The sequence below is a fragment of the Zonotrichia albicollis genome, chromosome Z, assembly GCF_047830755.1.
Source record: "Zonotrichia albicollis isolate bZonAlb1 chromosome Z, bZonAlb1.hap1, whole genome shotgun sequence".
Lineage (NCBI taxonomy): Eukaryota > Metazoa > Chordata > Aves > Passeriformes > Passerellidae > Zonotrichia > Zonotrichia albicollis.
This window is the reverse complement of record NC_133860.1, coordinates 56,669,928-56,695,922: the sequence shown is the minus strand read 5'-3', so window position 1 is coordinate 56,695,922 and position 25,995 is coordinate 56,669,928. Positions and strand designations below refer to the sequence as shown.

Genomic DNA, 25,995 nt, shown 5'->3' with positions numbered 1-25,995 from the left:
TGTTCACAGCATACAAGTCACACATTCTCAGATAAACAGGGCAAGTCTGTTATCTGTGACTGCCCTACCTGCTGCTGGATCAGGTCCTAAGAAGTTTAGGTTTCCATTTTTGAACAGATGGCAATAATCTACACAACACCCTCAGATTCTGTAGATGTTATTACTTCTTCATTTAATATCATCTGTGAATCTGTTTACACTGGAAAATGAAATTAAACTAGTGTCTCTTTTAAGCTCTGCATATTAAGAATGAAAACTTACGTGATTACAGGGAAAAATGTAAGACTAGTAACATAATTTTCTTCATGCTCTGAATCTTTTTTGATGCATATATGTTTAAAATCTATAAATAATTAGTTTTTATAAGCAAGCATTTCCTAAATATTCCCCTTTTAATGCCAAATCCTAAAATTAACTAAAGAGTTAATTTTCTGTTTTCTTGCCTCTGTGTGTATTGTTAATTACTGCCTTAGATGAGATTATTCATTGTGGGTTTGTTTTGAAAACTGACCAGAAACCTCTTAAAAATAATGATTTTGTGTCTTAGTATAAATTTCCACTGAAGGCCTACTTCCCATACCATCACCAGCCTCTTGTTAGAAGTTTAGTCAGACATCCTTCTGGTAAGTTTTTTCATAAAATATTTGCAGCATTATGAGTCTGCATGATCTGTATATGTCTTAAAATAACTTTAAAAGGGATAGAGATAACTTTTTGGCATTTCCTTTATAGGGTATGTTTGATTTAGCAATTTTCATAATATTCTTTTAATGTATTTTTCTGCAGGAACATCTGGTTCTTATGTAACAATACTACCGATGTAACTTTAAAGAAAACTAAATCAGAAGTGAATAACAAAGAAAGAATAATTATGTAGGAATGATTGCCATGTTAAGAGATTGTAAAAATACTGCAATCTTGTTATGTTATAATATCAGTAATTGTCATTATGGAAAAATTCACATGTATTTCACAGGAAACAAGCTTTCTGTTTCTTTCTGAGTCTTGAATTCTGATATTTTAGGTTGCAAACCCAACTTTTTTTCAGGTTTCCTATTCATACATACATTCAAGAAACCACTGTTTAATTTGGTACGATTTTTTTATGGACAATAATTAAAGATCTGTACAAGAGCCTCTAAAAATACTACTGCACTGATTATATATTAATATTGTGGTAGCAAAGGAACATAAGCCTCATTTCAATATTCCTAGTTGTACTTCCTTCCATGGCTTTATCAATGAATTGTTGTATGTAATTCAGCAACAGATATTGCTTAAAACTGGGAAATTTTGAAATGAAATTTTCAATACTTCATTATAACTTAATCAATTTGGAGAAATCTTGTAGCTACCTTAATGCTTCAGTGTTACATTCTAGTAGACAGGCTATGATTTTAAGTGTTTTGTTTTCATCCTTCATCCTCAGAACTCCCAACTACATATTGGTCTCAGCACGTGAAACACATTTCGGATATGCTCAAAGCAATAGTAGAAGATACAAATGTTAGGTAAGCAGTATAAGATCTTCAAACTTTTTGTCTTTTTCATTTTAATTTGTGAAAGGTCATGTCATTTGAAGTCTTTAGTGGCTGTATTTCATAATTTTCTTATTATTCTTTAAGTCGGGCTTTATTTTTAAGAATAGGACTTGGATTACTTTCTGAACCCGAGTTTTATAGCATCTATCTACCTGGCCAATAAGCCTCCAAGGAAACAAAATCTTGTCATTCCTTCCAAAACACATCTAGCTGCATAATGGAAATTCTTACTTGTCTGTTCTCCTGTTTCTCCCTCAAAACTTTTAACCCTGTTTTATGAAGGAGCTTTGCTTTCTGCAGGCTTGTACAAATGCCCAAACTGCAAACTTCTTTATTTTCATAAATATGACTGCCAGACTGCAGTGTCATTTTTGTTGTGTTAATCTTTGGGCTGTCACTCCATGTTTCTGACCTGCTGCCCTTGGGGGTTTGTTTGTCTACATGAATTATACTTTGGTAGGGGATGTTCTGGGACCATATGAAAATAATGAAAAAGCATACATCTCTATCTGCTGCTGCCTTGTAAATCAAGGAATGTGATGAGACCTGACTTGTATAGCACTTGGATACAAATTTGCTTGCTTAGGTCTGCTCTGAGAGTTAGCTGTTCAAAGAATGTTGAACAGCTTTTAAATTCAAAAAAAACCAAATTAATTTTGATTTTAAACTTGAAATATATAAAAATAAACATAGAACACCAAGGCCAGCCAGACTTGCAAAACAAGATTGTAGAATCACAGAATCACCTAGGCTGGAAAAAAACCTTTGAGATCATCAAGTCCAACCTATGACCTAATACCACATTGTCAACACCAAGTGCCACATTCAGTCTTTTTTAAACATCTCCAGGGACAGTGACTCCATCACCTCCCTGGGCAGCCCATTCCAATGTCTGATTACTCTTTCTCTGAAGAACTTCTTCCTAATGTCCAACGTAAACCTTCCCTGGTGCAGCTTGAGACTGTCATCTTGTCCTGTCACTGGTGCTTGTGAGAAGAGACCGACCCCCACCTGGCTGCACCCTCCTTTCTGGTCATTGTGGAGGGCAGTAAGGTCTCCCCTGAGCCTCCTCCAGACTAAACAGCCCCAGCTCCCTCAGCTGCTCCTCATAGGGTTTGATTCACTCTTCACCGGCTTGCTTTCCCTTCTCTGGACTTGCTCCAGCATCTTACCGTCCTTCCTAAATTCAGGGAAGGACTGGGCACAGCACCCAAGGTGTGGCCTCACCAGTGCGCAGTACAGGGGGACATTCACTGCCCTGGTCCTGTTGCTGATACAGGCCAGGATCCATTGGCCTTCCTGGCCACCTGGGCTCACTGCTGGCTAGTGTTCAGTCTGCCTTCAATCAGTACCCCCAGGTCCCTTTCTGCCTGGCTGCTGTCCAGCCACTCTGTCCCAGATTTCCCCCTGGGTACTGGAACAAAGATACTTGCAACAGTGCTTGGTTTCAGTTAACTCACTGGGGCCTATTTTTTTGTTGCTGAGTGGCAGAAAAAAGCTTTTTGTTGCTCCCTCTGAGGCCAGGCTGTCTGGTGGTAGCTTCTCACTTTCTGTGTGAGCTGCAGTTCAGTGCTCGCCTGTTCCTCCCTGAAGTGTGTCAAACCTTTCTGTCCTTGGACAGTGACCCATAGCTGACCCTGATTTTTTAGAGAAACACGTAAACATTTATTTGTTCTAACTTGAGGTTAGAACAAATAAATGAAACAAATACCATCAATCATAATGCATTATAGTAGTATAACTATGTGTGTTCTCTTTTTGTGTCCCAGCCCTTTCTCGGTTTATATATAGTCTTTTCCCCCCTTTATTTTGAACAGTGCACTAGTTTGAACAGTATTGTACTTGCCAGAACACACTCCTACTTCCTTTAGAACTCCTACAACAATTATGTTTTCTACCAAACCCCTCCCAGTTAGAAAGAAAATGGTCTAACATGTTATAAATACTAATATCCATGAAGAAACCATATTCAGTTTTCTTTTATTGCTTAATTCCTGATTCTGTATTCTTTTGACTTAATAAGATTTACAGAGGAGAAAAAAATTCTGTTACACAGTATATATCCTGTTGATTCTCAGTGCTCTCTTCTTATACAGGTTGGTTTTCAGGGGGGTTATTTTATATCAAGTGTGAGTCTTATAGGAAAATGCTTTCTGTGTCCTTCTAATCAACAGATTGCTTCTGTGCTGAGATTTATTATTATATGTAGTACTCTCAGTGAGCAGTGAATGTTACATGACATTTTAAACTAGAAATCAGTTGATCAGTTGATGAACTTATGGACATTTTGTGGGGGAAAATCCCAAAAATAGTGAGGGGTCACTTTTGGCAATGACAGTGGAGCATAGGTGCCACTACAGAGCAGGCAGAAGCAGCAGTAGGGATGGAAGTACAGGGTACATGACTCCAAAACAGGCTCTGTAATGGTAGAAAGTGTTCAAGATAAGAGTAACATCAATTCCTGGAATTTCTAAGATCTTCTTGTAGTTTCCTTCCAAAGGTGGCACAGCAGCTTTTGGAGTCCCCAGGAATAAAACATAAGAAAACCATCTAATTTTTTCAAGTTTTTCCAAATTTATTAGAAATAATTGTTCCTAGTTCTTAATCTAGCTGTCCTTCTGTTTGTCCTTCCATGCTTAGTTTAACTTTTTGCTTTGAGACACTTTAGTTTGCTTCTCTTTTCTTTAGTCTTCTCTGACTTAATATGAATACACATGAGAAAGTATGGATATCAATGGTGGTCCTTTCCTACAGCAATAATGCTTTTGTAATTTTGTAAAATTTTCATTTAAGAAAACATGAATTTTAAAAGTCAGGAGATATACTTGAAAATATACTTTAAAACTTTCTATTCAGTCCATCTAAATTAATTCTCATTAATGACCAAAAAAGATGCACTTCATGAATTACCAAAAAGCAGAAAATAACCCTGGAAAGCAGCAGAGAGAAAGTGAAAGGCAGCAGTATGTTAAGAGTGTAATATGATTTTAAAGTTTTGGAAATCCTGCAGCTGAAGTGCATCTTTTCATACATAATATTTTGTCACAGTTTATTAGAAGCTGCTGTTAAGGATAGTCTGATGTACTGTCAAAGTAATCTGTAGTAACACTGGGTGTGTCTCATTTGATTGTGATTTCAGATAATAGACTAAATAAGTAGTACATGGGTATATGATTAGCAGGTAAGGTATTCTCTGTTGAAGAGTGGTTTAAATATTTTTTTAATTAACTGTCAGCATCCTTTTTAGTTAATTTAAGGCAATTAAAAACGTTAAATAATGAGAGGTACCTAATTTTATCTGTGTTGTTTTCCAGTTGTCTCACTGACCTCTTTGAAATCTGGTTTTTGGTTGCTTGTTTTGGAGAATGGCTGAATATTGCAGCAGAACAATTACTGAAGGCTGCTGTAGAACCAGATCCTGTGCTGTGGCTGCTGGCATTTTACTACTGTCCTAAGAATGAAAATCAACAAAGGACTCAAACAATGGTGGGTAATGTAGTGATAGTAAGTGGCAATACGCAGATAATAGTCTGATTATATCTTATTGCTGTAAAACAAACAGTGCACATCAGAAAAATGAAAGATATTGACTTTACAAAGTCTCTGGGAACTGTGTCACAGTGGACAACTTGAAAGTTGGGTTTTTTCTTATTTTTGACATTTAGAAAAGCCTTTTCCTCCTTTTTAAGTATGTGGTATTGATTAGCACCCTCTTGGCTTTCTTCTGGATAACCAGGGTGTTTTTAGTTCTAAATAAAAGTACCCTAGTGATGGTATTTTTAAAATCAGTGTGACAGAATTCAGCATGCATTATGTTATGGCATCTTCTGAGAAGGAAACAAGAGAAATCACAGCAGTTGAAACCGTGAAGATACTTAATCAAACACAGTCTTGAATCCTAGCCTTCCCCAGCTACTCTGATTTCTCTCCAGTTTTTGGCATGTGATACAGTAACAAATACATGATAATACCATATGCTGGGCCGGTAACAGAAGGAGCAGTGCTCTAACCTTACACATTGTACTGCACGAAGAGTGCTGTGCATCTGTGTATGCAAGCAGATACTTGAAAGCCTTTAATTTAAACTTATTATGCAAATCTGAACTAGCCCAAGAAATTGGATCTACAAAGGCCCAATTCAAAAGGCCACAACTTGTCTAGTTTACCTTAATTTAAAATGGATTCTGGTGGATTTAAAAATGCAGCTCAGTACACCACAGTAGTAAAAATCATGCTTTAAATTTACATCTAATGCTCCACATACAACAGTGAATTATGCAATATTTTATTTCCTTCCCCTCCTGCTTTTCAGATGGCACTACAAATGGAAGATCGCATCCCAATCACCTACATTTTTTTTTCCACTTACACTTCTCATAGTCTAGGAGCAAGGGATGGGATGGTTTGGCTGGGAAGGCAAGGGAAGGGTTGACTGAGTAGAGTTATGTAAGAGCTAGGGTGAAGTAAAGAAATCAGGGTTGTTTTTAGAACCTAGTTTTGGGAAAGTAGGCAATATATGAGCAATAAACAAGAGTGATTGAAGCTATTGCACTCTAGCTGCAGATCAATGCATTGTTCTAACTCCGCAGAATGGAATCACTTTGTTCCATATATGAAATCCTCTCCCTGTGTGTCCCCCATTCCATTTTGTTATTCAGTCATAACATAAGACAAACTTTAGAAACAAAAAAGCTTTCCTGCTGACTGCCCACGCAGTGACTCATCTTTTCCCAGAGGTCTTTTTGGTTCATTATCATTCTTCTCTTAGGTATTTGAACTGAAACTTCTCTTTTTTTTTTTTTTTTTTTTTTTTTTTTTGAGAGGTCAGGCTTCTTCAGGAGGATTCCCAACTTTATGCAAAACTTCTGCCTTTAGTTAGGTGTTTGGGTTTTTTTTTTTTTAATTTGTCCTTTGGCAGATTAAGTTCTCAGCTTTTTCAAATGAAGTGGTTTCCACTTCAAACCCAGCACCTTTCACTAGTTAAGGATTAGCATGCTGTGGGAACTTCTGGTAGATGTCAATCTGTTGTACTTTTCATTCAGCATTATTTTTGTGTGGAAAGGTTTGCACTTATGACTTAGGATTTTGTCTTCCTGCTCTGTACTTTAGGTAACACCTTTATATTAGCCAGAGTGTAATACAAAGTGCTTAAATTATTTAAAGAAGAAAAAGGCTGGTTTTGCTGTTCACTAAGGTTCACTCATATGAACAGGACTAAAAATTCTGCTTCTCAGTATTTATTCCTTTGTTGCACTCCTTTCATATCTTTAGGGCCTGAAACACTGAGGAAGCAAAACTTGGGAGTTTGGCCCTAAGAAGAGATTTCTAGGGTACATGAGCTCTTGGAGCAGGACCAGCTACTCTCCATCTGCAGTCTCTGGCTCATATGATGCACAGAGGAATAAAGTCATGAGGAATTCCTGTTACCTTTCTGTAGATCCTGGTATCATTTGTGCCTCACATGTAGTTGTGGACTTAAAGCAAGAGCTTTTAGCGGCTTTTTGAGGCTATATTATGTGAAATTGTTGAAAGGGTAGGTCAATGTCAGACAAAGGTCTGAAAAAAAATTGTCCCAGTGAATATCCTTGAGAAACAGGTGTTCTTTTCCTTTAGGTCTGCAGGGGTGTATTTTTCTATTGTTGCAGCTGATACTCATTTGCATTCCATCTACAAGTTTTTTTCAGTTAATTTTTAATTCAGTGAACAGAATTATTGTTAGGATTCTTTTTCAGTAGTTGCTCATAGTCCTTTTTCTAGAGATGCCAAACTCTTCTGTTTCCTACCCCCAGTAAAAGTTAGGTTTTATTGTCTAGCTCACAACATAAAAACATAAATTGTGAACAACACAGGAAGAAGTTAAATTGCACATTCTTACCAGAACATTTTATCAGCTGAGGTCAGACTGCATGGGGATTTAATTGATTTACAGCAGCAATACCGAAATGAGCCCTTGAGGAGCCTTTGTTCTTTATCCCACAATGTGAAAATTGGACCATGTTCTTCTGAGGGATTTTCTCCATTTCCTTATATTATAAAAAAGGTAAAATCCTGGCTTGATGCCCTGTCTGCTTCATTTGTAAGACCAAAGAAAAAAAAAAACATTTTTTCCACCTTTGTGTGTGTGAATCAGTATAAAAGAAACGTGTTACAGCCCTTCCTTTCCTGGTTTTCCTGCTGTTTAAATTCAAACTTTTTTTATGTTTTAATTGCTTGTCCAAAGATTCGGTTTTCTTTTAATGAATAAATCCAAAGTAAAATACCATAGATTTTGCCTTTACTCTTCTCTGATCCTGCACCCTTTGAAATTATTTCCTACAGGTAGAAGCCCAAGCAGTCCACAAACATCTAATGACACTGTTCAGCTGCAGAGACCTTTCTCTCAAAGACCTGGAGGCTGCTGTGCACAGGGTAACAGGTGTAGAGCAGTGTTGTAACCAGCAACTCATAACACATCTTCTGACCAACTTCTTGCTCTTTTCCTCTGGCGGACATCAGATTGCCCAGGAATGTATTTACCATGTAAGTGTTTCTTCCCTTTTTTTTCGGGTTAACTTCAATACATACTTATTTTACTATTTTTGATTTAAGTTTCTACCTCTTAATAAAAAAAATACATAACAGAGAATTAAAGGAGACTGTGGCTATAACAGCCATATCTAACTTGCTACATATCCATTTCAGCTAAAATTCAGTCAAAATATTTTCCATTCACTTCTTGATCTCACTGACAGGTTTACTGATGTCACTGTACAGATGCAGAAACAGCTGAAGTAATGGCTTGCAGTTAAGAGATACCTACAGTTCATTTACAATGGTAGAGATAGCATGTGCAGACATTTTGATTTTCCCCAAAAAATCACTCCCTGAATTATCTAGCTACTGCAGATGTGATGGAACTCTCTCTTGCTGTTTTCCATTGGGTGGAACAGCTGGTTACTAGATCTTGGTATTGATGTGGCAGAAGCCTGGTTGGCAAAGCCAGTGAAGAAAACAGTGTGGTAATTGAGAGGGAAGGAGAAAATTAAGAGCTAAGACAGTGTCTTTTAAGGTGTAAAAAGAGATGAAGAGGAGTAAAAGGCTGGAAGCTTGTCACAGTATCTTTCTGTTTGTGATGACAGCCTTCAGGTATATTTGTGCAAACTACAAAATGTATTTGTGTTAATTAACATAAACAGTGCAATCTCAGTGTAGGATTAGAAACCCATTCCTTACTGTCAAACCATATTCTTGTAAAAGTGCATGCCCCCTATGCAAGCAGGCCCAGGGCCAGTGTGTAGTTTTAATACTTCCAAAAGTTTTTCAATTCAGCAGCTGTGTGGTCTTATGGATAGACCTGTATAGGGTACATGGCATGTGTAAGGCCATTCTGATACAGCTGGCTGACTAAAGAGACATAACATTTTTCTCTTTAAGAAGGGCTAAGGTATTCCTCACATCCTAGGGTGCAAGTTCACAAATGATGAGTTTTTTTCTCAGCATAAGAATATAATGATAAAGTTTGGGGGGTTGTATATATTTTTACAGACTGCTATTTCTAGTTTCTCTTCATGAAGAAAGTGCAGCTGTTGAGCTGTGATGCTGTAATGTACTAGCCTGCTACTTTAAATCCCTCCAGAAGGACCAAAGACAGTCTTCTGCTTCTTTATACATAGCAATATAACTAACTTTCAAAACTGAATATTTCCCAGTGCAGAGGGGTCATGAACTGTTGTAGGCCAGTTTGTTTATCAGTCTGATTAATTTTGACTGTATCTGCATAATCACTAATATGTAGCTAGGCTCTCCATGTGATTTGAAAGGGACTAAAGAGAATATATGAAAGGAAGAATGGTGTGGAACTGATTTGGGATGCATGGTTGAGGTTCTTTTTAGCACAGCAAACTTCAGGTTTAACACAGATAATGAGGAGTCAAGTCTCTTCTGATCTGCAAAAATTGCAACTTAGAGTCTTTTCCTGTTTTTTGTCATCTTTTGGGGGAAGTATTTATTTTTACTTCTGAAAGCTTTACAGAATTGAATTGCCTCCCCAAATACATGCAGAACCTTCAGGTGCTTTTAGTTCTTTTCCATGGCAATGACTTAAAAATGGTGATACTGTCCATTTGTGTTTCCTTTAAAAACTTTCTGGCCTCTTGATTTGTTTCACTTAAATTTGAGACACCAACAGAAATCTCAAAGTTGCTTGGCTCCACTGGGATGTATGGAAAGAGATACCTTGGGCAGAAACTGTTTCTCACATATTCAGTGGTGAGGAAAAAATCTGGTTTTCTTGCAAGTATTTGGAAGGATTCTTAGTATTTAGCAACATAATTGCCAAATTTAACTTTTTGTGTTTTCTTTCAGATTACTGAGATAACTGATACAAGCAAAGAAGTTTATAACCTTCTTATCCGTACTGCTTACAGATTTAACCATAGTGGAGAAAAAAACCAAACGACTGTGAAACTGATGAATGAACTTCTTCAAAAATTTACATTGAAAGTTTAGAATTTCAATATGATCTATTTATCAAACCAACAAGTCAGGTCTTTGTCCAGGTGTCAGACTTCCATTAGCATCTAGTGCTGCAGATTACCAGTGGCAGAAAGATACCTATATAAGCTATAGCTGCTAATTTATATTCCCTCATCTATACTGAAAAATAATCTGTTGTTTGGAATTGTTAATCTTTTGAAGCATTGTAGTAAATATTAAAGATGCATGAAAATTTTATTCTGAATACCTTCTGTAACAAGAAACCTACATCATTTAAAGTAGTTTGCTCATCTCCTTGTTGTTTATCTGGCTGAGGATCAGTTTTTCTCCCAAATTACTCATGTGGGTTTTTTAAAGTAAGTAATATCCTATTGCTTGATTGGTAAGTTGTTACTAAAGTGTTTTGTTCTGTGCCTCTGCTTTTCTGAAACTAATGATGATCTCAAGTGATTCATAGTGTTCTCAGGAAATCAGTGAGTGATATTTCCTGAAGTCTTTCCTTCTTTTTGAAAATGTTTCCAAAATGAAACTCTTCCCAGATTTGCTAAATGTGGGTTTTTTTCAATACTGCAGCTTTCACAGGACAATGTTCTCCTCTAAGTACTAGACCAATAGCTGGTCTTTGTCAAAAGATACTGCAGGCATAAAATTGCTTGCAGTACAGCCCACTTAACAGTGTGCCATCACTGATGCTATTATTTATTCATTTATTTTATTCATATATTTTATTCAGACAAAAGAGGGCAAGCAAAGCAGAGACACAGGGACATCTTCCAGTTCAAAGGGACAGATTTCCTACAAAGGTTGCAACTCATTGCCTTCATTTTTGTGTCCAGCAGTAATTTGCTTACTTCTTTGTTAAGGTTTTTTGAGTCCTGCAAGGAGCATAGGTAGGTAGCAATGGCTTACGTTTTTTATTCTTAGGAAGGTATTTATCCCTAGAAGTTTTGTGAACCTGTCTCTACCTTAACTAGAAAAATTACCATGGAGAATAGTAGTGACAGAGCATCCTAGCTTTCCCCCGTAATTTGTTCCCCTGTATTACTTTTCTGTAATGCCAATGCCTGTGCTATGCTACTCAAAATGCTACTTGGAATTCTAGTCTTGCATATAAAATCCAAGCATGTATCTTGAATTAATAAAGCTTCTTGAATGTAGCATTTGTTTTGAGCAACGGGAAAGAAAAACAGTGTACTTAATGTCCTTTGGCTGTAAGAAGTGGAAAGATATTTTCTGTTATGCTGTTAACTGATTTCTTACAATTTTGTTCCCAGTGAGTCATATTACGGAAGTTACATGCCCTCTCAAGTCAGTTTGCTAGTGAAAAAATAGCAAATTCATAATGTAGGTCTGCAAAGAAAGGATTTTTTTCTCTTTTTTGATTAAAAAATATTTTTAAATGAAAATTCAGAAAGAAATAAGTAGCAATTTTTCTTTTGTTAAATAGCCACATGTATCTAAAAAAGTAAAATCAAGCAACCCAGTTTCCCGTTCCCTGAATACCATAACTGAAAAGCATGGGATTAAACCAAATTGCTTTTTGGTCACAAACTCAGAGGTATTTGTCTAGTGAAAACAGATGTGGAATGCTCTATTTAGAATGATAAATAATCTAAAATTGTAACTAAAAGGAAGAAAGATTTTTTTTGTTTGTGTAGTTTTGGGGCTTTTTTTTTTTTTTTTGCTTTTTTTGGTTTAATGTCTAATCTGGTTGTTGGATGTGAGGCTCTTTCGATGTGTTTTCTCCATATTGTGCCTATATGTAATTTTAACTATGTAGAAGAAAAATAAGCAAAGAACTGCAATATCTAATTCTTGCAGATTAATTAGGTGAATGTTGTGGGTATAATATTTAGATGCACATGGAAGATTTTGGACAGGTATTTTTAAGTGTCTTTTCTTTGTCAGTGTTTTTATTTATCCATTGACAAAATGCATGAAAATCCTTCAATTAACAAAATCATTATGCTGATAAATAAGGATAAATAGAACTAAGCAGGAAGGAGGTGTACAATGAAGGCAGTAAAAGCCCAGAATTAGTAGTGAATTGATACATTCTTGTTTTCTTGTGTTTGACTTCCTAAGAAAAACTGAATGATTTAAATACTAAGGAGGGTTTGCTAGTTTCAGGAGGCTCTAAGGAAGAAACCTAATTGATACTGTCTGTAACTTAGAAAAGATACATCTGTACTGGCATTCTTTTAGCTCTTTTTAGCGTAGTGGTTATAAATTGTTGGTGTTTCATTTTCCTTACTCTTTCACTATGTTTGAATTATAATCTAACTTTGATATAAGCTGTGATTTTGTGGGATGTTGAAGCTACTTTTGTTAGTTTGCCAGTGGAAGGCTACAGAGCAGTTTGGTAGATCTGAATAATGGAAGATTTCTCATACGGTGGCTTCTGCATTATCCATCCAATGTGCATCTTTTCCTCTGTAATTGCTGCTTTCTGGAAATGTTCTTTGGGGCCGTCAAGGCTGTACTTCTTTGCTGAACCAGCCAACAAGTCCTGAAATCAGACTTCAAGAAGATTGTTCCCTTGCATTCCATCTGCAGCACACACCCTGGTTGTGTTCAGTGCACAGAGAACTTTTCAAAACTGTTCTGCTTCAAGGTGTTTTTTGAATAAGAATACAGACAGTAAATTTTACTTCTTTGTTGATTATGCTCCTTTCCAGTCTAAGACTGCTAAGTTAGAGCTTTTTGGATTCTGCAAGCTTTGCAGCATGGTGCTCGTTGGTTTCTGTGGATTTTCTTCAGGCAGAAAAAAAGGTCATTTCTCTGGCTATTATTTAATCAAGATCTCAGTACAGTGCCTATACAAAGCAGAACGTACTTTATTTTGTCATGTGTTGTCAGATACTGCAATTTAGCTGACCAACAGTAACATTTATTGTGTTAGTGCTAGCATCTGTGATTAAGTTTCTGTACTCTCAGCATTGTAAGTGTCAAGAGATGTTAATAGACACAGTGAATTAATATTTGTTTCAGTGAGCTGAAAACTGTGATATATGTTTGGCTCAGCAGGGATACAATTAAAAAAATTCTGAAGCATTAGCATTATAGAAGTGTAGGATAAAATATCTAGCACAAATTACTTGCAGTTGCTAAACAAAATACTGTTAAATCAGATTTGCACCGTTTCATTGCTGTGTTATCTAATGTCGGAATAAAGTACCTAATGTCCTGTGTGAATGAGTAATGTCATGCTCATTACACAGTTTTCTACTAGACCCCACTTTGAAAAGTCAGAACCTGGAATGTTACAGGAGGAGTCTTCCATGAGCACACAGAGCATGTGTTTGAACTTTTTATGCTTTCCTGGTGGTCTGCAATGGGTTTCTTAAGCATCCAGCATGTTTTGTTGGGCAACACCAGTAGTCAAACTACTGTAGCTGAATGCTCTGGTGCTGGAGGCATCCCTCTGGCACTTCATTCATTGCAGTGCTCAGATGGCAGTTGCTTAAATCCACTTCTCTGGCAAGTTTTCCTTACTTGTGATAGAAATTTTTCTAAAATGCTTGCCTGGATTTAAAAAATATGTTCATGGTAGACATTCCATTTGGTGCCCTAGTAGAAGCTTATTCTGGGAATTTGCTGTTAGGCGGTCTGTTCACTAGTGAATGCCACGGAGGCGTTTCCCTTGCTTGCACTGGCCATCTTCCTTTAACCAGCTGTCTGGCTGCTGGGAAGGAATAAACCTCACAAGATCCTTCTGATGGCTTGAGTGTGCTCCCTGTTGTCTGACCTGCCAGGAGCCAGCTAGGGATAAGCATTGGACTGCTGTCAGCCACTGAAACAAAAATTTGAAATGACAGCTGGCTCTAGCTGAGTTGTAGTGATCTAGTCCATAGGCAAGGGTGGTGCTTTAGTTTGCATTCTATATTCTTGCATGTGTGTGAAGGGAGGGAGTGACAAAAAAGATAAAACCCAGCATGTTTGAAACTCAGCTGTAGAAATCTAGCTGTGATTTTTATATTCAATACTGACAGAATTAGGAAGCAACAGTTCCATACATGACATTCCATTAACCTGCATATCAACAAATAGCAGAAAATAATCCAGCAGTGGTGTCTTTAATAGGTCTGTATATTTAACTAACTGTTATTAACTTTAACTATATTCACTATATATTTATATCTCTTACTGCTTTAAAGGCCTCTTTTATAACTCTTCTCCACTATGTCAGATAATGGACTCAGATAATAAAAAAGTAGACCCTCAGAAACAATGACCCTCTATTTTCTATCCTTTTCAATAAAAATATTTGTTAGTCCCATGAACTTTTGCAGACACATAAATGCAATCTTGAAGAGATTGTGCTTTTACATATTCTTGATTAACATTGTGAATTGCACTGTTGAGATGTCTCGTCTATGTGCCAGTTAGCCTGCATGTACAGTTCATCCCTTAAGATTTTATTTCGTACCTTGTGAGTTTATTTTGAGGCTTCCAAAACAGGTGCATGCAATATGTCATTTGCCTGCTGCTGTTAAAAGTCTACTCAATATTTCGCATATGAGAAAGCAGCTTCTGTTTGTTTTGACTAATGATGCCATAACTTCTACTATGTATAGGTTTTCTGAAAACAGAATTTCAGCTTTTTTATTTCCAACTAACTTGTAAAGGTAGCTGATGATACAAATTTCCTATCTGTACCATTGTTCCCTGTACAGACTTCCAGTTTCTGTTTAAGTGCTTTTAATCTCATGACTGTGCTGCCCTTCCATATCAGCTTCAGATGTCTGCAAAAAGAGAGAGAAAAGCTAGTATCAGATTCCACGGAAGAGGAGAGAAGTATTGAAATATGACACAGGATTCATTTATAAGATGGAAATCAGTGATACATTTTTATGAACTCTGGCACTTTTTGAGTTTCTAGTAGGGAGGACCAATAGCAGCATCTTTTCTGGAAACATAAGAAAAGTACCAGTGTTTTTTCCACAGACCTGTAAATTTTTCCAAGTTCATTGCAAACCCCACTGTTATGTTTCAGCTTTCTTTTTTTGTGTGTTTGCTTCTTTGCTGAGGTACAGATGGCCATGCTGAGCAGTTTGCTGCACAGCACGCTTTTCAGGCCAGACCCAGTTGCTGTAGCTGCTTTCTTTGACTGGCTTGTCCTAGGCCGGTGGATACTGAGCAAATGTCAAGCCCAAACCTTGGAATTAAGCAATAACATCTGTTTAGGAAAGATAATTTCATTGGGATTTAAAGTCTTCAGATGACAGCTGTTGACTGTTTTTCATTGTGGCTCTTCTGATCTTGACTTCACGAGTTCTCCTTCTGCTCGTTGTATTGGCAGAGCAAGCTCCCACATGTGCCTACCCTTTAGGCAGAAGCATTGCCCTTTTTTTTTTTTTGTCTCTTCTTTCTGGCCAGGATCCAAGATGAATATACAAATGGTAGATCCAGTCTCTTTATTTTTCTTTTGTTATTTATATTCTTAAAATGTAATACCCTAAACCCAAGTAAACATCATAGAACAAAGTTTAGGAACTTGCATATAAAATCAAGTATGGGCTGAATATCTGCTGAGATCCTTCACTCACAGAGTTGTGTCTAACCACCAGCAATCTGTAGGTCAGTTGTTCCCTGCCCTGATTTCTTCAGATTTGGTAAACTTGTTGTAGAAGAATGAAAGAGCAGAATTTGGTATCCATGCTGTCCCACCCTGCTTCAGAAATCATGCATTTGAACAGCCCAGTTGATGCCCACTTAAATGGTTAACAGGGCCTTGGGACAGTTCCTCAAAATGCACTGTAGAGTCTGGCAATCCACATGCATTTAAAGAAACGATAAGAACTGCCTTGTGTCATTCTGCTGTGGTGCCATTTTCATAGTTTTCCTATCAATTTGGTTTTCTTTTGTTAATCTGAAAAACAGTTTAGCCCATGATTTTTCAGACATTCAGGGAGTAAGCAGGAGGAAGAACCATTCAGAAGGTTCTTCCTGACTGCATTGGGTCCTTAACCACCTCTAAAGCTTAAACAAAAAGCACAGTCTTTAATAGCTGTATTTCAAAACCAGGTGGGGAATAATTTTTGGTTTTTGCATGTTATAAACCTGTGGTTTTGATGCTTGTCATGGTTTGAGCCTGGCACAGAGCCAGTGCCCCCATGAAAATTCCCTCACCCTGGTCTCTGCTGTGAGATGTGACCAGGAATAAGCAAAACAGGCTCCAGCTTAAACATAAAGAACACTTTATTACCTAAACTACAGGAAAATAGGGAAAAACTATAAGGAAAAGAAAAAAAAAATTGAAAACCTTACAAAAAACCACTTTCCTCCTCCCCACTACCTGACTTTCCCAATCTGATACATTCTCCCAAATCACCAACTGCCCAGCCTGGCACCACACTTTAGTATACTCAAACTTCAGTTCATGAAGAGGAGAGGAGTCCTTCTTGTTCCATAGGCTTCCCCTGGAAACACACTGAAACCTCGTGTGCTTCCATGTCACTCGGCACCGCCCGGAAAAAAAGTCCTTTTGCCGCTTGTGACATCTTCCTTCCATGCCCAGTGCTCTCACCACCGTGCATGGACCAGAGCTGCTTTTAGGGTTGTCTTTCAAGGATGCCTTGTCTCACTCCAAAAAGGCACAGTCTCTGCTTTGGGACATCTGTCCCCCCCATATTTTTCCAACCCCCTGGGGCCGGGGGGTCCTCACGATGAACCCTCCTGGTTCTGAGCCACTGCTTCCCCCTAAGTGCAGTCTCTGTGTCACAGGAACAAACTGAGTCCATGGCCACAAGAAAAGTCCAGCCAAAAGGCCACTCCAAATAATCTCTCCCCATTCAATCATCTCCACGTTCTTCGGGCCAGGTCCTTGTCTCATCTCATCTCTTATCTCCCTTCTTATTCAGCTTCGAGGAGGATTAGCATTTTTGCAAGGCCCCAATCATGAAAGAAAGGGGTTACAACTTTCAGTCTCTGTCTGTCCCGGAGCTGCGGCACTCCCACACACGCTGCTGCTCCGGCCGGGCACTCTTCCCCACCCCTTCTCCTCCTGGGCCGGCTGCTATCAAATTCGGTGTCGCCGGCTCTCCTCCTGGGGGGGGAAATGTCTGCCCGATGTCTCTTGGGGCTCCTCCACCCTTCCATCCTTGAGGGCCTTCTCACCCCCATCTCTGTCCAGGCCCAGGGCCTACCACGTGGCTGCCCCTCCCCCGCCCAGCAGCAGCGGCTGGACAGGGGAGGGAGATCCGACCTCTTCTCCTCGACGTCCCAAGAGAGCCTGCCAGGGCCAGAGCTCTGCTTTTTAACCCCTGTGCATTCTCGGAGGTGTGTCCAAACCCCACTGGCTACACCAGGTGCCAGTATCAAACTCTCGAACATCCATTGGTTTGACCACAGCATCCCAGAATTCCCACTTCTTCCTGGTCAAACCACCACAATGCTGAATGCCCTTGATGCAAAAAACCAGTGCCACACCAGCTTTTAGCATTGACCTTCATTCTGTGATGTAGAACTTTTCTCAGCATCACATCTGTCCTTGAGCTGATGCTGGCATTACTTCATACTGGTAACAGTGAATCAGCCAGCTTAAGAAATAAATAAGACTGGTCTTTCTGTTTACTTAGTCTGGAAGCTTTCTAGTTTCCGTTCCTTCCTTCCAGCTATCAAGTGAATTTCCTGTGATTTAATTGAAGAAAGGAGAGGCAAGTGCTGTTGGGGAGAAGGTGGGTGCAGAAACTGTAAAATGTCAAGAGGTGTGCTTACCTTTTCTTGTATAAAACTGACAGTCTTTCATTTATCTGACTCTTCATCTGTGTAAAGAGGTGTGCTGGTTTAGGCTTAGGTAGAGTTAATTTCCTTTTCAAAGGCTAATGTGGGACTGAGTTTTAGATTTTTGTTAAACACAGAATTGATAATAAAAGAGCTGGTTTTCCATTGCTGAGCAGGGCTTTCACAGAACCAAGGCCTTTTCTGATTTTCAGAGAGCCATGCTGGGGAGGAAGTTGGGGGTGCATGGGAGGCTGGGACAGAACACAGCCAGGACAGGCGACCCAAACTGACCAAAGGGATATTCCAGACCACATGACATGATGCTCTGGATTTAAAGTGGGGGAAGACAGAGGAATGGAGAACATTTGAAGTGGCAGTGTTTGCCTTCCCAAGTCACTGTTATGTGTGATGGGACCCTGCTCTCCTGGATATGTCTGGACACCTGCCTCTCCATGGGAAGCAGTGAATTAATTCCTTGTTTTGCTTTGCTTGTCTGTGTGGCTTTTGCTTTCCCTATTAAACTGTCTTTATCTCATACCCATGAGTTTTCTCACATTTGCCTTTCCAGTTCTCTCCCTGATCCTGCTGGTGGTGGGGGGAAAGGAAACATCTACATGGGGGTTAAACCATGACAAGAAGAAAAACGTTCTGCGTTTATGTCATATAATTGCTTTTGTTTTTAATACTCAAGCAAACAGGAACTGCGGGGGGGCGTACGTGGCCCGAAGCTCGAAGTCCGGCTAGCTGAGGGCGAAAGGCCGACGCCCCTCTGCAATTCCTGGCCAGCACCCCTCGGCGTCTGATGGCCTCGGGCTGCGCTGGCTGCGGACTGGCTCACACCGCTGGTATTGGTGAGGAACGGAGCTGACCATTTCACCGGGGGTTAACATTGGTTTATTGAAGGTGTTGCGGGATCCAAACGCGGGGAAACCAACCGGGAAAGTGGCCCCGAATAGGGGGTGAAACAGGATTATAAAGGAAGGGGGGTGGGTACAGGTGGAACCAATCGGGAAAGGTGAGGGTGATGAAGTTCACAGAACTGACATTCCAGGGAAACCAATAATCAAAAGGTAAGGGAGGTGTCCCGGGACCACAGCCAACCAACACCTCCAGAGAAAGGAAAGTTCTGGAAAACCAGGAGGACTGGGGGGCTGATTGACTGAGCCCAGGGAAGAGAAAAGATTTACTAAAAAGGGAAAAAGGGGTAGGATAAATTATGTAACTTGGGTGACAGACACAGGGGTAACCATGGTAACCTAACGGACATCAGGGCTGTGGCGGGAAAAACTGGGGGGACAAAACCATTTTACACTTAATAGGGGGAAACAATACATAAATTGGGGGAATAACACAAGAAACTTAACAACACACTACAACAAGGAACAATGTTTTCCCTCAGCTACAACTGGGAGCTTATTAAAAAGCCTTCATAAATAGACAAAAGTAACGAGAGATTATAATGCAAACAGGGCATGATGGGCAGGTCCAGCACAAGTGGTGGCAATTACAAAATCTTGGCGTTGGTTTTGCAGGGTGATATTGCCATGTTACTGATGGGAACAAAGATGGCTGTAGGGACAGGTAGCCTGTGTGTAGGGAAAGGGTGGCTGGAGGGGCATGTGAAAGGTGGAGAGAGGGAGAAGGGGTAGTGTGGTTCCCTATGTTAGGGAGCACAATAAAAGTTAAGTACTTTTCAGGTGTAAAACTGAATAAATCAGAATGAAACTTCAATTGGCAATTAAAATAGGTGAGTTTCAGGCACACCAAGGAACAGATGCAGACTGAAGTAAGATGGTTGCTGAGATAATGTAATTTTTAGTTCTATTGTACTTGCAAAAGTTGACTGTAAGGAAGTACAGCTGGAGAGCAAATAACTTTTACTACCAAATATAAAAATAAGTGTGGGACAAAGTTACTGTGAAGAAACAACTTGAGGTTAAAAAATTTTTTTAAAACATATGTTTTTTCTGTGTGGTAGATGATGAGCACTGTCATCCTTTCAGGATTAGAGATGAAGTGAATCACATTATGGTGCCAAGCACCAATTTCTCAAACCAGCCTGTTTAGATCCAGTCATGATGACTGGGGCTGATGCCAGTGGCAAAGCAGCCAACACTGGCCCATAAAGAAAATGCCTCAGATGGAGCTTCAGCAGAGGGCTCCAGTGCTGAGACAGCAGTCCCAACAAGCCCAGAGGAAAAGCCTGGATGTGCTCAGAAATAGGCAGTTTTCAGAGATGACCGAAGGGAGCTACATTAGCTAAAGGGTACAGCAACATCCAGCTGCTGCCCAGGGATGTGAGCAAAACCAGGGTTTCACAGGTTGTACTGTGGGCACTACCACGGTACTAATAATTTCTGATGTGTAAATGATCATGTAAAAGCAAATTTTTATGGAACTGCAATTTCTGCATGCTTTCAGGTAACAGAACAAATGCCTGTTGTTCTTCTGGAAAAACGGATATATTTTAGTATTATAAAATACTAATTTTGTGCAGAGAATATGCACTTAGCTTAAATCGCAGCAAACGGACAAATGCAGTTAGTCTCCCAAGGACTATGCAAATGTCTCAATTTCTTTAAGCACTGCCATATTTCACTGACCTAAAATGTCAGCTTGGCAGCAGGTAAGATTTTAAAACAAATTTTCCAGTATCCTGTGTCCACAGAAACAAAGGAACATAACCATCAGTGTATATGTTCACTTCATATTTTGTTTATGTGCCTAAACTCAGTACACTTGTGAAATTCTAGGTGAGTCAGCTCCTCTGTTTGGTTGCTTCCTTGTCCTTTCTTGCAATTTTTTTCCTTCTGACTAGTCTGGGCATCAGCAATTGAGGTCAGAAAGAGAAATGCACTTAGGTGTCTGTTGAAATCTTTGACTGTTATAGAAGACATCAGAAATGACTCATGAATACTCGGAACTAGCACAAAGGTAGATATTTTGTAGCTTTAAAAACCCACATGATACATTATTAAAAGAACCACAAAATGTATTAATTTTTTTTTTTAGATATTAAGAATTGGTGTTTTGGAATAGGGTTTTCAGTGAATTAGAGGATGGTTTTGTGCTCAGTGTGTGGGTGTATTTCAAATGTTGCTCTTATCTGAGTACATTATTATGTGAATGTTTTTTCAAAGTAAAATACCATTAAGTTACTGGTAAAACTTTGAATGGCCTTAGATATTTCATGTATTGCTAGTCACTCTTAAATCACGTGTAGTGAAAGTGAGACCTGCTGCAGCACTCATGTGTCTGAGCTGGCACTTGCCTGTAGGACGGGGGCCCGGAAGGTGTGGATTTTCCAGACATTTACAGTCCAGTTTCTGCATGGAAAGAATCAACCCCAAACTAATAGAGCCTTTGGAACATAATGGCTCATGGTAACTCAGCTGCTTGCTGATTCTTAACAGAAGCACCATGGTTTCCTCCCATGTACCTCTGCATGCAAAGGAGCCTACAAACACCTGACATTTTCTGTAGTGCAAATACCAGTTCTCAAGACTTTCATCAGTTGTGGATATGAACTGACTGGCTGCAGTGCTCTGCATGATACATTTTAATGCTCCATATAACGTTTTTATTTGTTTTGGTAGCGTCCTTTTTCATTGTGCTTTTTACATGTCAGAAATCCTTAGGCTCTTTATGCCAACTTGTTTCCTCAAGCTGCCCACTTGCTGCATTTCCAGTCAGACCTTTGTTTCCAGACCACTTTCCTTCGCTATTTTGTGTGAGGCATGGGCAATAGGGTACAGCTAATTCCCTTCTAAAGGAGAAGTCACAGAGACAGCAGCAGCTGCAAACACCTCCCAGCAAAGCTGCAGACAGAAAACAGCTGTTAGCAAAATGGTTTTGCTCTGTACTTGAAACAGAAAGTGTATGGCAAGGAATGAATGCATTCCCACTGAGAAGCTGAGGGACTCGCAGGGCCACCCCCTTGTTATGGTCTGCCTTTACTCTGAAAAAGCAACACAGTAAGCAGCATGATGGTGATCCTTGCCTAACTATATGGACACAGTTTCAATTTTTCATCTGAGATTTGTTTTCAGAGCTGAAAGGTACATCCAGAAAAGAAACACTGAGATCCTAACTAGATGCTGGACTTATGAAGTACGTGGGAGATAGTCAGCACTGGGCTATCAATGCTCTTCAGAATAATATTACCACTGTGTTTGGAAAGGACTGAATTAGGGATGGGAGGGGGAAAAAAACTCCTATAAAATGCTGTATTTTATGCAGAGTGGGCAGCCTATGAAACAAGTAAATGAAACCTAAGGGCAAAGGCATACCTATATAGATGCCTGCGTTGTCATAGCCACATACAATTATACAATACACTGAAATGGAAGTGACCCACAAGGACCACTGAGTCCATCTCCTAGATTAAAGTATTGTTTGAAAAGACATTGCTTCCTGTAATGATTTAGTTAGAGGAAGCTTAGAAATAAATTTCTTTGTTGTTTACTTCTATTTGCTACAATTAGATTCTGCAACTTCCTTCTGTTGAGAACTCTGTAAGAACACCCACCTGAAAGAAAACCATAACGTTGGTGGTTGCTGTGGTGTGTTCTTAAGTTTGTTAGTTTGCTCTCCCATTTTCTGTATTAAATGGTTTCTTCCTTTCCCAGGACCCTGTCAGTTAGGTTGCTATGGAAATGAAACTGCTCCTCCCCTGGTTTCTCTTATAAAGTGAAAGTGCCTTCTCCTTGGGCTCAGTCAATCACTCCTTTTCTCCTCCCAGGTTTCGAGAATTTTCTTTTCTCTGGGAGTTATGGTTGGCTGTAGCCCCAGAGCCCCTCCTATGATTTATAACAGTTGGTTACTTTAGTATATCAGTTATGTTTCGTACCTCCAAATATGTATTTCTATTGGATAGCCGGGTTTCCCTGCCTTCTTCCCCCCTTTTCCCTTAAAACCCTCTCCTGCCCCCTGTTCGGGGCCATTTGCTTCTTTGTCTGCCGGACCACCTCACTGCCCTTATATATGGGGGCATAACTATATTCGAACTGAAAACAAATTGAGGAGTTGGCGGAACCGAGTAGGTGCAGCTCTGTGGGCTCGGAGGGCGCAAGACTGAGCCTAGCTACTCCGCTTCTCCAGGCATTACTGGGTTCAAAACCGGGGAGGAAAGTTAGGCTCTGGGCCAAAACGGGGGAAAGGGCAGACTGGAAGGCAGAGGGGAACTCGCCTGGGGAGAAAGGGATCCCCACAAGGCAGGACGACATCGGGTCCTTTGCTGCGCCGGTGTCGAGGCATATACTGTCCTGTCCTAATGATTGGGCCAAGGCACGCCAGATGTTGATTTTTGGCTGGGGGATGACCCACGGCTCCGCAGGTGGCAGAAGGAATCCGCAGGTCATCAGTACGGTCAACAACAAACAAGGATTGAGAGCCAGCGTAGTCAATTCGAAGACCATTCGGGGAGATAAAACTGAAATGAAAGGAGAGCCGTAAAAGTATGCAGGATTCACAGATATGGTTCCTCCCCAAACAACCAATTTAAGTAAAACTCACGAGGGGTAATGATTGGAGCCGGGGGGAAAAAGGAGGAAAGGTGGTATAAAAGATCAAGGGGTGGAGGAGAAGCTGGGGGAGAGGGTTCTTCAGTAACTGGAGTGAGATCTGGAGAGAATGAGGAGGATTGATGGGATAGTTTCTTCCGCCGACGCCAACATGCTTGCCGGACCTGTGGTACTGCCTCCTTCTTGATCCCCTGCTTCGGGACGAAGGGCCTGACCCACTTAGATGGTACCCACTTGGGACCCGAGGGAGTGGACACGCAGGCATATCCCCTCCCCCAAGTTACCAGGTCAAAGGGGCCCTCCATCTGCCAGATCTCCGGATCTTTTACAAGAACCAGTGGCCTGGTTTTAGGCTGCAGCTGCTGGTGACTGCCGAAATGTCGGACTATCGGAGGGTTTTGGCTGTTTGCTGGGGTTTTTTTCCCTTAGATATTTCATCTTAGGCTTTTGATAGTAGGGTCTATTAAAAACTTACATGTGCAGGACCTACTGCTCCAGCTGGATCCCTACAAACCTATGGGGCCTGATAGGATTACTCCAAGTATCCTTCCAGAGCTGGCTGATGTAATCATAAAATGTCTCTTTTGAGTGATCTTAGGAATCCAGAAGTCCCAGATGACTATAAGCTGGCAAACCACTGTCCCAATTTTCAGGAAGGGCAAGGATGACCCAGGAAACAACGGGCCTGTCAGTCTCACTCCAGTGCCTGGTAAAGTTACGGAGAAGCTTATTCTGGGGCTACTGAAAAACACCTGAAAGACAACGCAGTTATCAGTCACAGCCAGCACAGCTCATGAGAAGGAAGTCCTGCTTATCAACCTGGTTTCCTTTCATGACTGGGTAACCCACCCACTTGACCAAGGGAAGCCAGTGAAGTTTTTGATACTGTCTCTCACAGGATGCTTCTGGACCTACTGTGCAGCCACAGCTGGATAAACACATCGTGGGGTGGGTGAGCAGCTGGGTCATGGGTCAGGCACAAAGGGTGACAGTGAATGGGGTGACATCAGACTGGGGACCTGTCACTACTGGGGTTCCACAGGGTCCCATCCTCGGCGCTCTGCCCTTCAACATCTTCATAAATGACCTGGACACGGAACTGGAAGGGATACTGAGCAAGTTTGCAGATGATACAAAACTGGGAGGAGCTGCTGACTCCCTCCAGGGCAGGGAGAGGCCCTGCAGAGAGACCCCCACAAACTGGGGGTCTGGACAATCACCAGCCATATGAAGCTCAACAGGGGAAAGTGCTGGATTCTGCATCTGGGATGGGGCAGCCCTGGATGTATGGACAGACTGGGAATGAGGTGCTGTAAGCAGGGCCATGGAAAGGGACCTGGGGGTCCTGGCAAGTTGACCATGGGTCAGCAGTGCCCTGGCAGCCAGGAGGGCCAACCCTGTCCTGGGGTGCATCAGGCACAGCATCACAGCTGGGCAAGGGAGGGGATTGTCCTGCCCTGCTCTGAGCTGGGGCAGCCTCACCTCCAGTGCTGGGGGCTGGTTTGCTGTACAAGGAGCAGCTGAGGGCACTTGGTGTGTTCAGCCCAGAGGAGACTGAGGACAGACCTCACTGCAGGTACGAGTTCCTCATGAGGGGAAAGGGAGGACCAGGAACTGATCTCTCCTCTTGTGGTGACAGTGACAGCACCTGAGGGAACGGCCTGGAGGTGTCTCAGGGGAGGTTTCAGTTGGATATTAGAAAAAGGTTCTTCCCCCAGAGGGTGTTTGGGCACTGGAACAGGATCCTCAGGGAGGAGGTTGACACAGCCTGACAGAGTTCAAGAAGCATTTGGACAATGCTCTCAGGCACACGGTGTGACTCTTGGGGCTGGTGCTGTGCAGGGCAAGGAGCTGAATTCAATAATTTTTGTGGGTCCCTTCCAACTCATATTATTCTGTGATCCTGTAAATAATTATATGGTTCCATTCCAATGCTTATTGCATGAGTCAGAAGGATTTTAAACTAAGGGCAATGTTTATATCATGTTAGTGACCATACTAAACAATACATATGTGAGTCTCCTGTACTCTCTGATGAGTTATGGTGACCATAACTGTTCAATGCCACCTTCAGCTTTCTTCTTAATCTGGAGCCTCACTCTATATCACAATGCTTGGATTAGCAACAAAAGGCCCCATAAGCACTGATGAAGGGCCAGGACTGCCACCTCTTTGTCATCTTTTAGGTATTTTGGTGTTTGTGTTTTATCTTCTGTTGCTTTTCTCAGTTTCTACCACGCATGATGGGTGACGACGTCGTAGTGCGGGGAAATGTTCAAGTTAAAGCTGCTGAAGCCGACTGTAGAAGCTGTAGCAAACTACTGCTGTGCTCAATATTAAAATAAAAAAGGCAAGTAGATTGTTTTGAAAGAAGAAATATTTGGTGCTATTTTAAAAACGTGTATTATCTTATTTGCCCTGTAGCTTTAACAGTACTGGCTACGAAGAGGCCTACAATGTACTTAATTTCTGCATATTTTGTGCAAGAGTCTTATCCAGCTCTGCATTTTTTCCTTACACAGTGAAAAAGGCAAAAAGCAAGCTGGTTTCTTTTGCTGGGATTCGCAGAAAAACCTGTGAAATGAAGTGTAACTCTGTTATGAATAGGATCCTGTAATAACTACGTCTCTGAGAGTCACTACATTAGAAGTCATTGTGGTGTCTCAGTGCCTGCCTGGACAATTTCCTAACCCTTGCTGCATTTGAAAGAACTTGCTGAGTGTCCCTTAATT

General features: G+C 40.6%; 1 protein-coding gene across 2 annotated transcripts in view; it reads left to right on the top strand.

The window, feature by feature from the left end:
- Positions 1-17,420, top strand: part of FANCC (FA complementation group C) — an 82,804-nt gene extending 65,384 nt beyond the window's left edge. For both annotated transcript variants that reach the window (XM_074533341.1, XM_074533340.1), the window contains exons 11-15: positions 548-623; positions 1,430-1,511; positions 4,856-5,027; positions 7,860-8,060; positions 9,885-17,420. In XM_074533341.1, the coding sequence (XP_074389442.1) occupies positions 548-623; positions 1,430-1,511; positions 4,856-5,027; positions 7,860-8,060; positions 9,885-10,028 (675 nt within the window). In that variant the 3' untranslated portion in view covers positions 10,029-17,420. The remainder of the gene's footprint in view (positions 1-547; positions 624-1,429; positions 1,512-4,855; positions 5,028-7,859; positions 8,061-9,884) is intronic.
- The last annotated feature ends 8,575 nt before the right edge of the window (positions 17,421-25,995 follow it).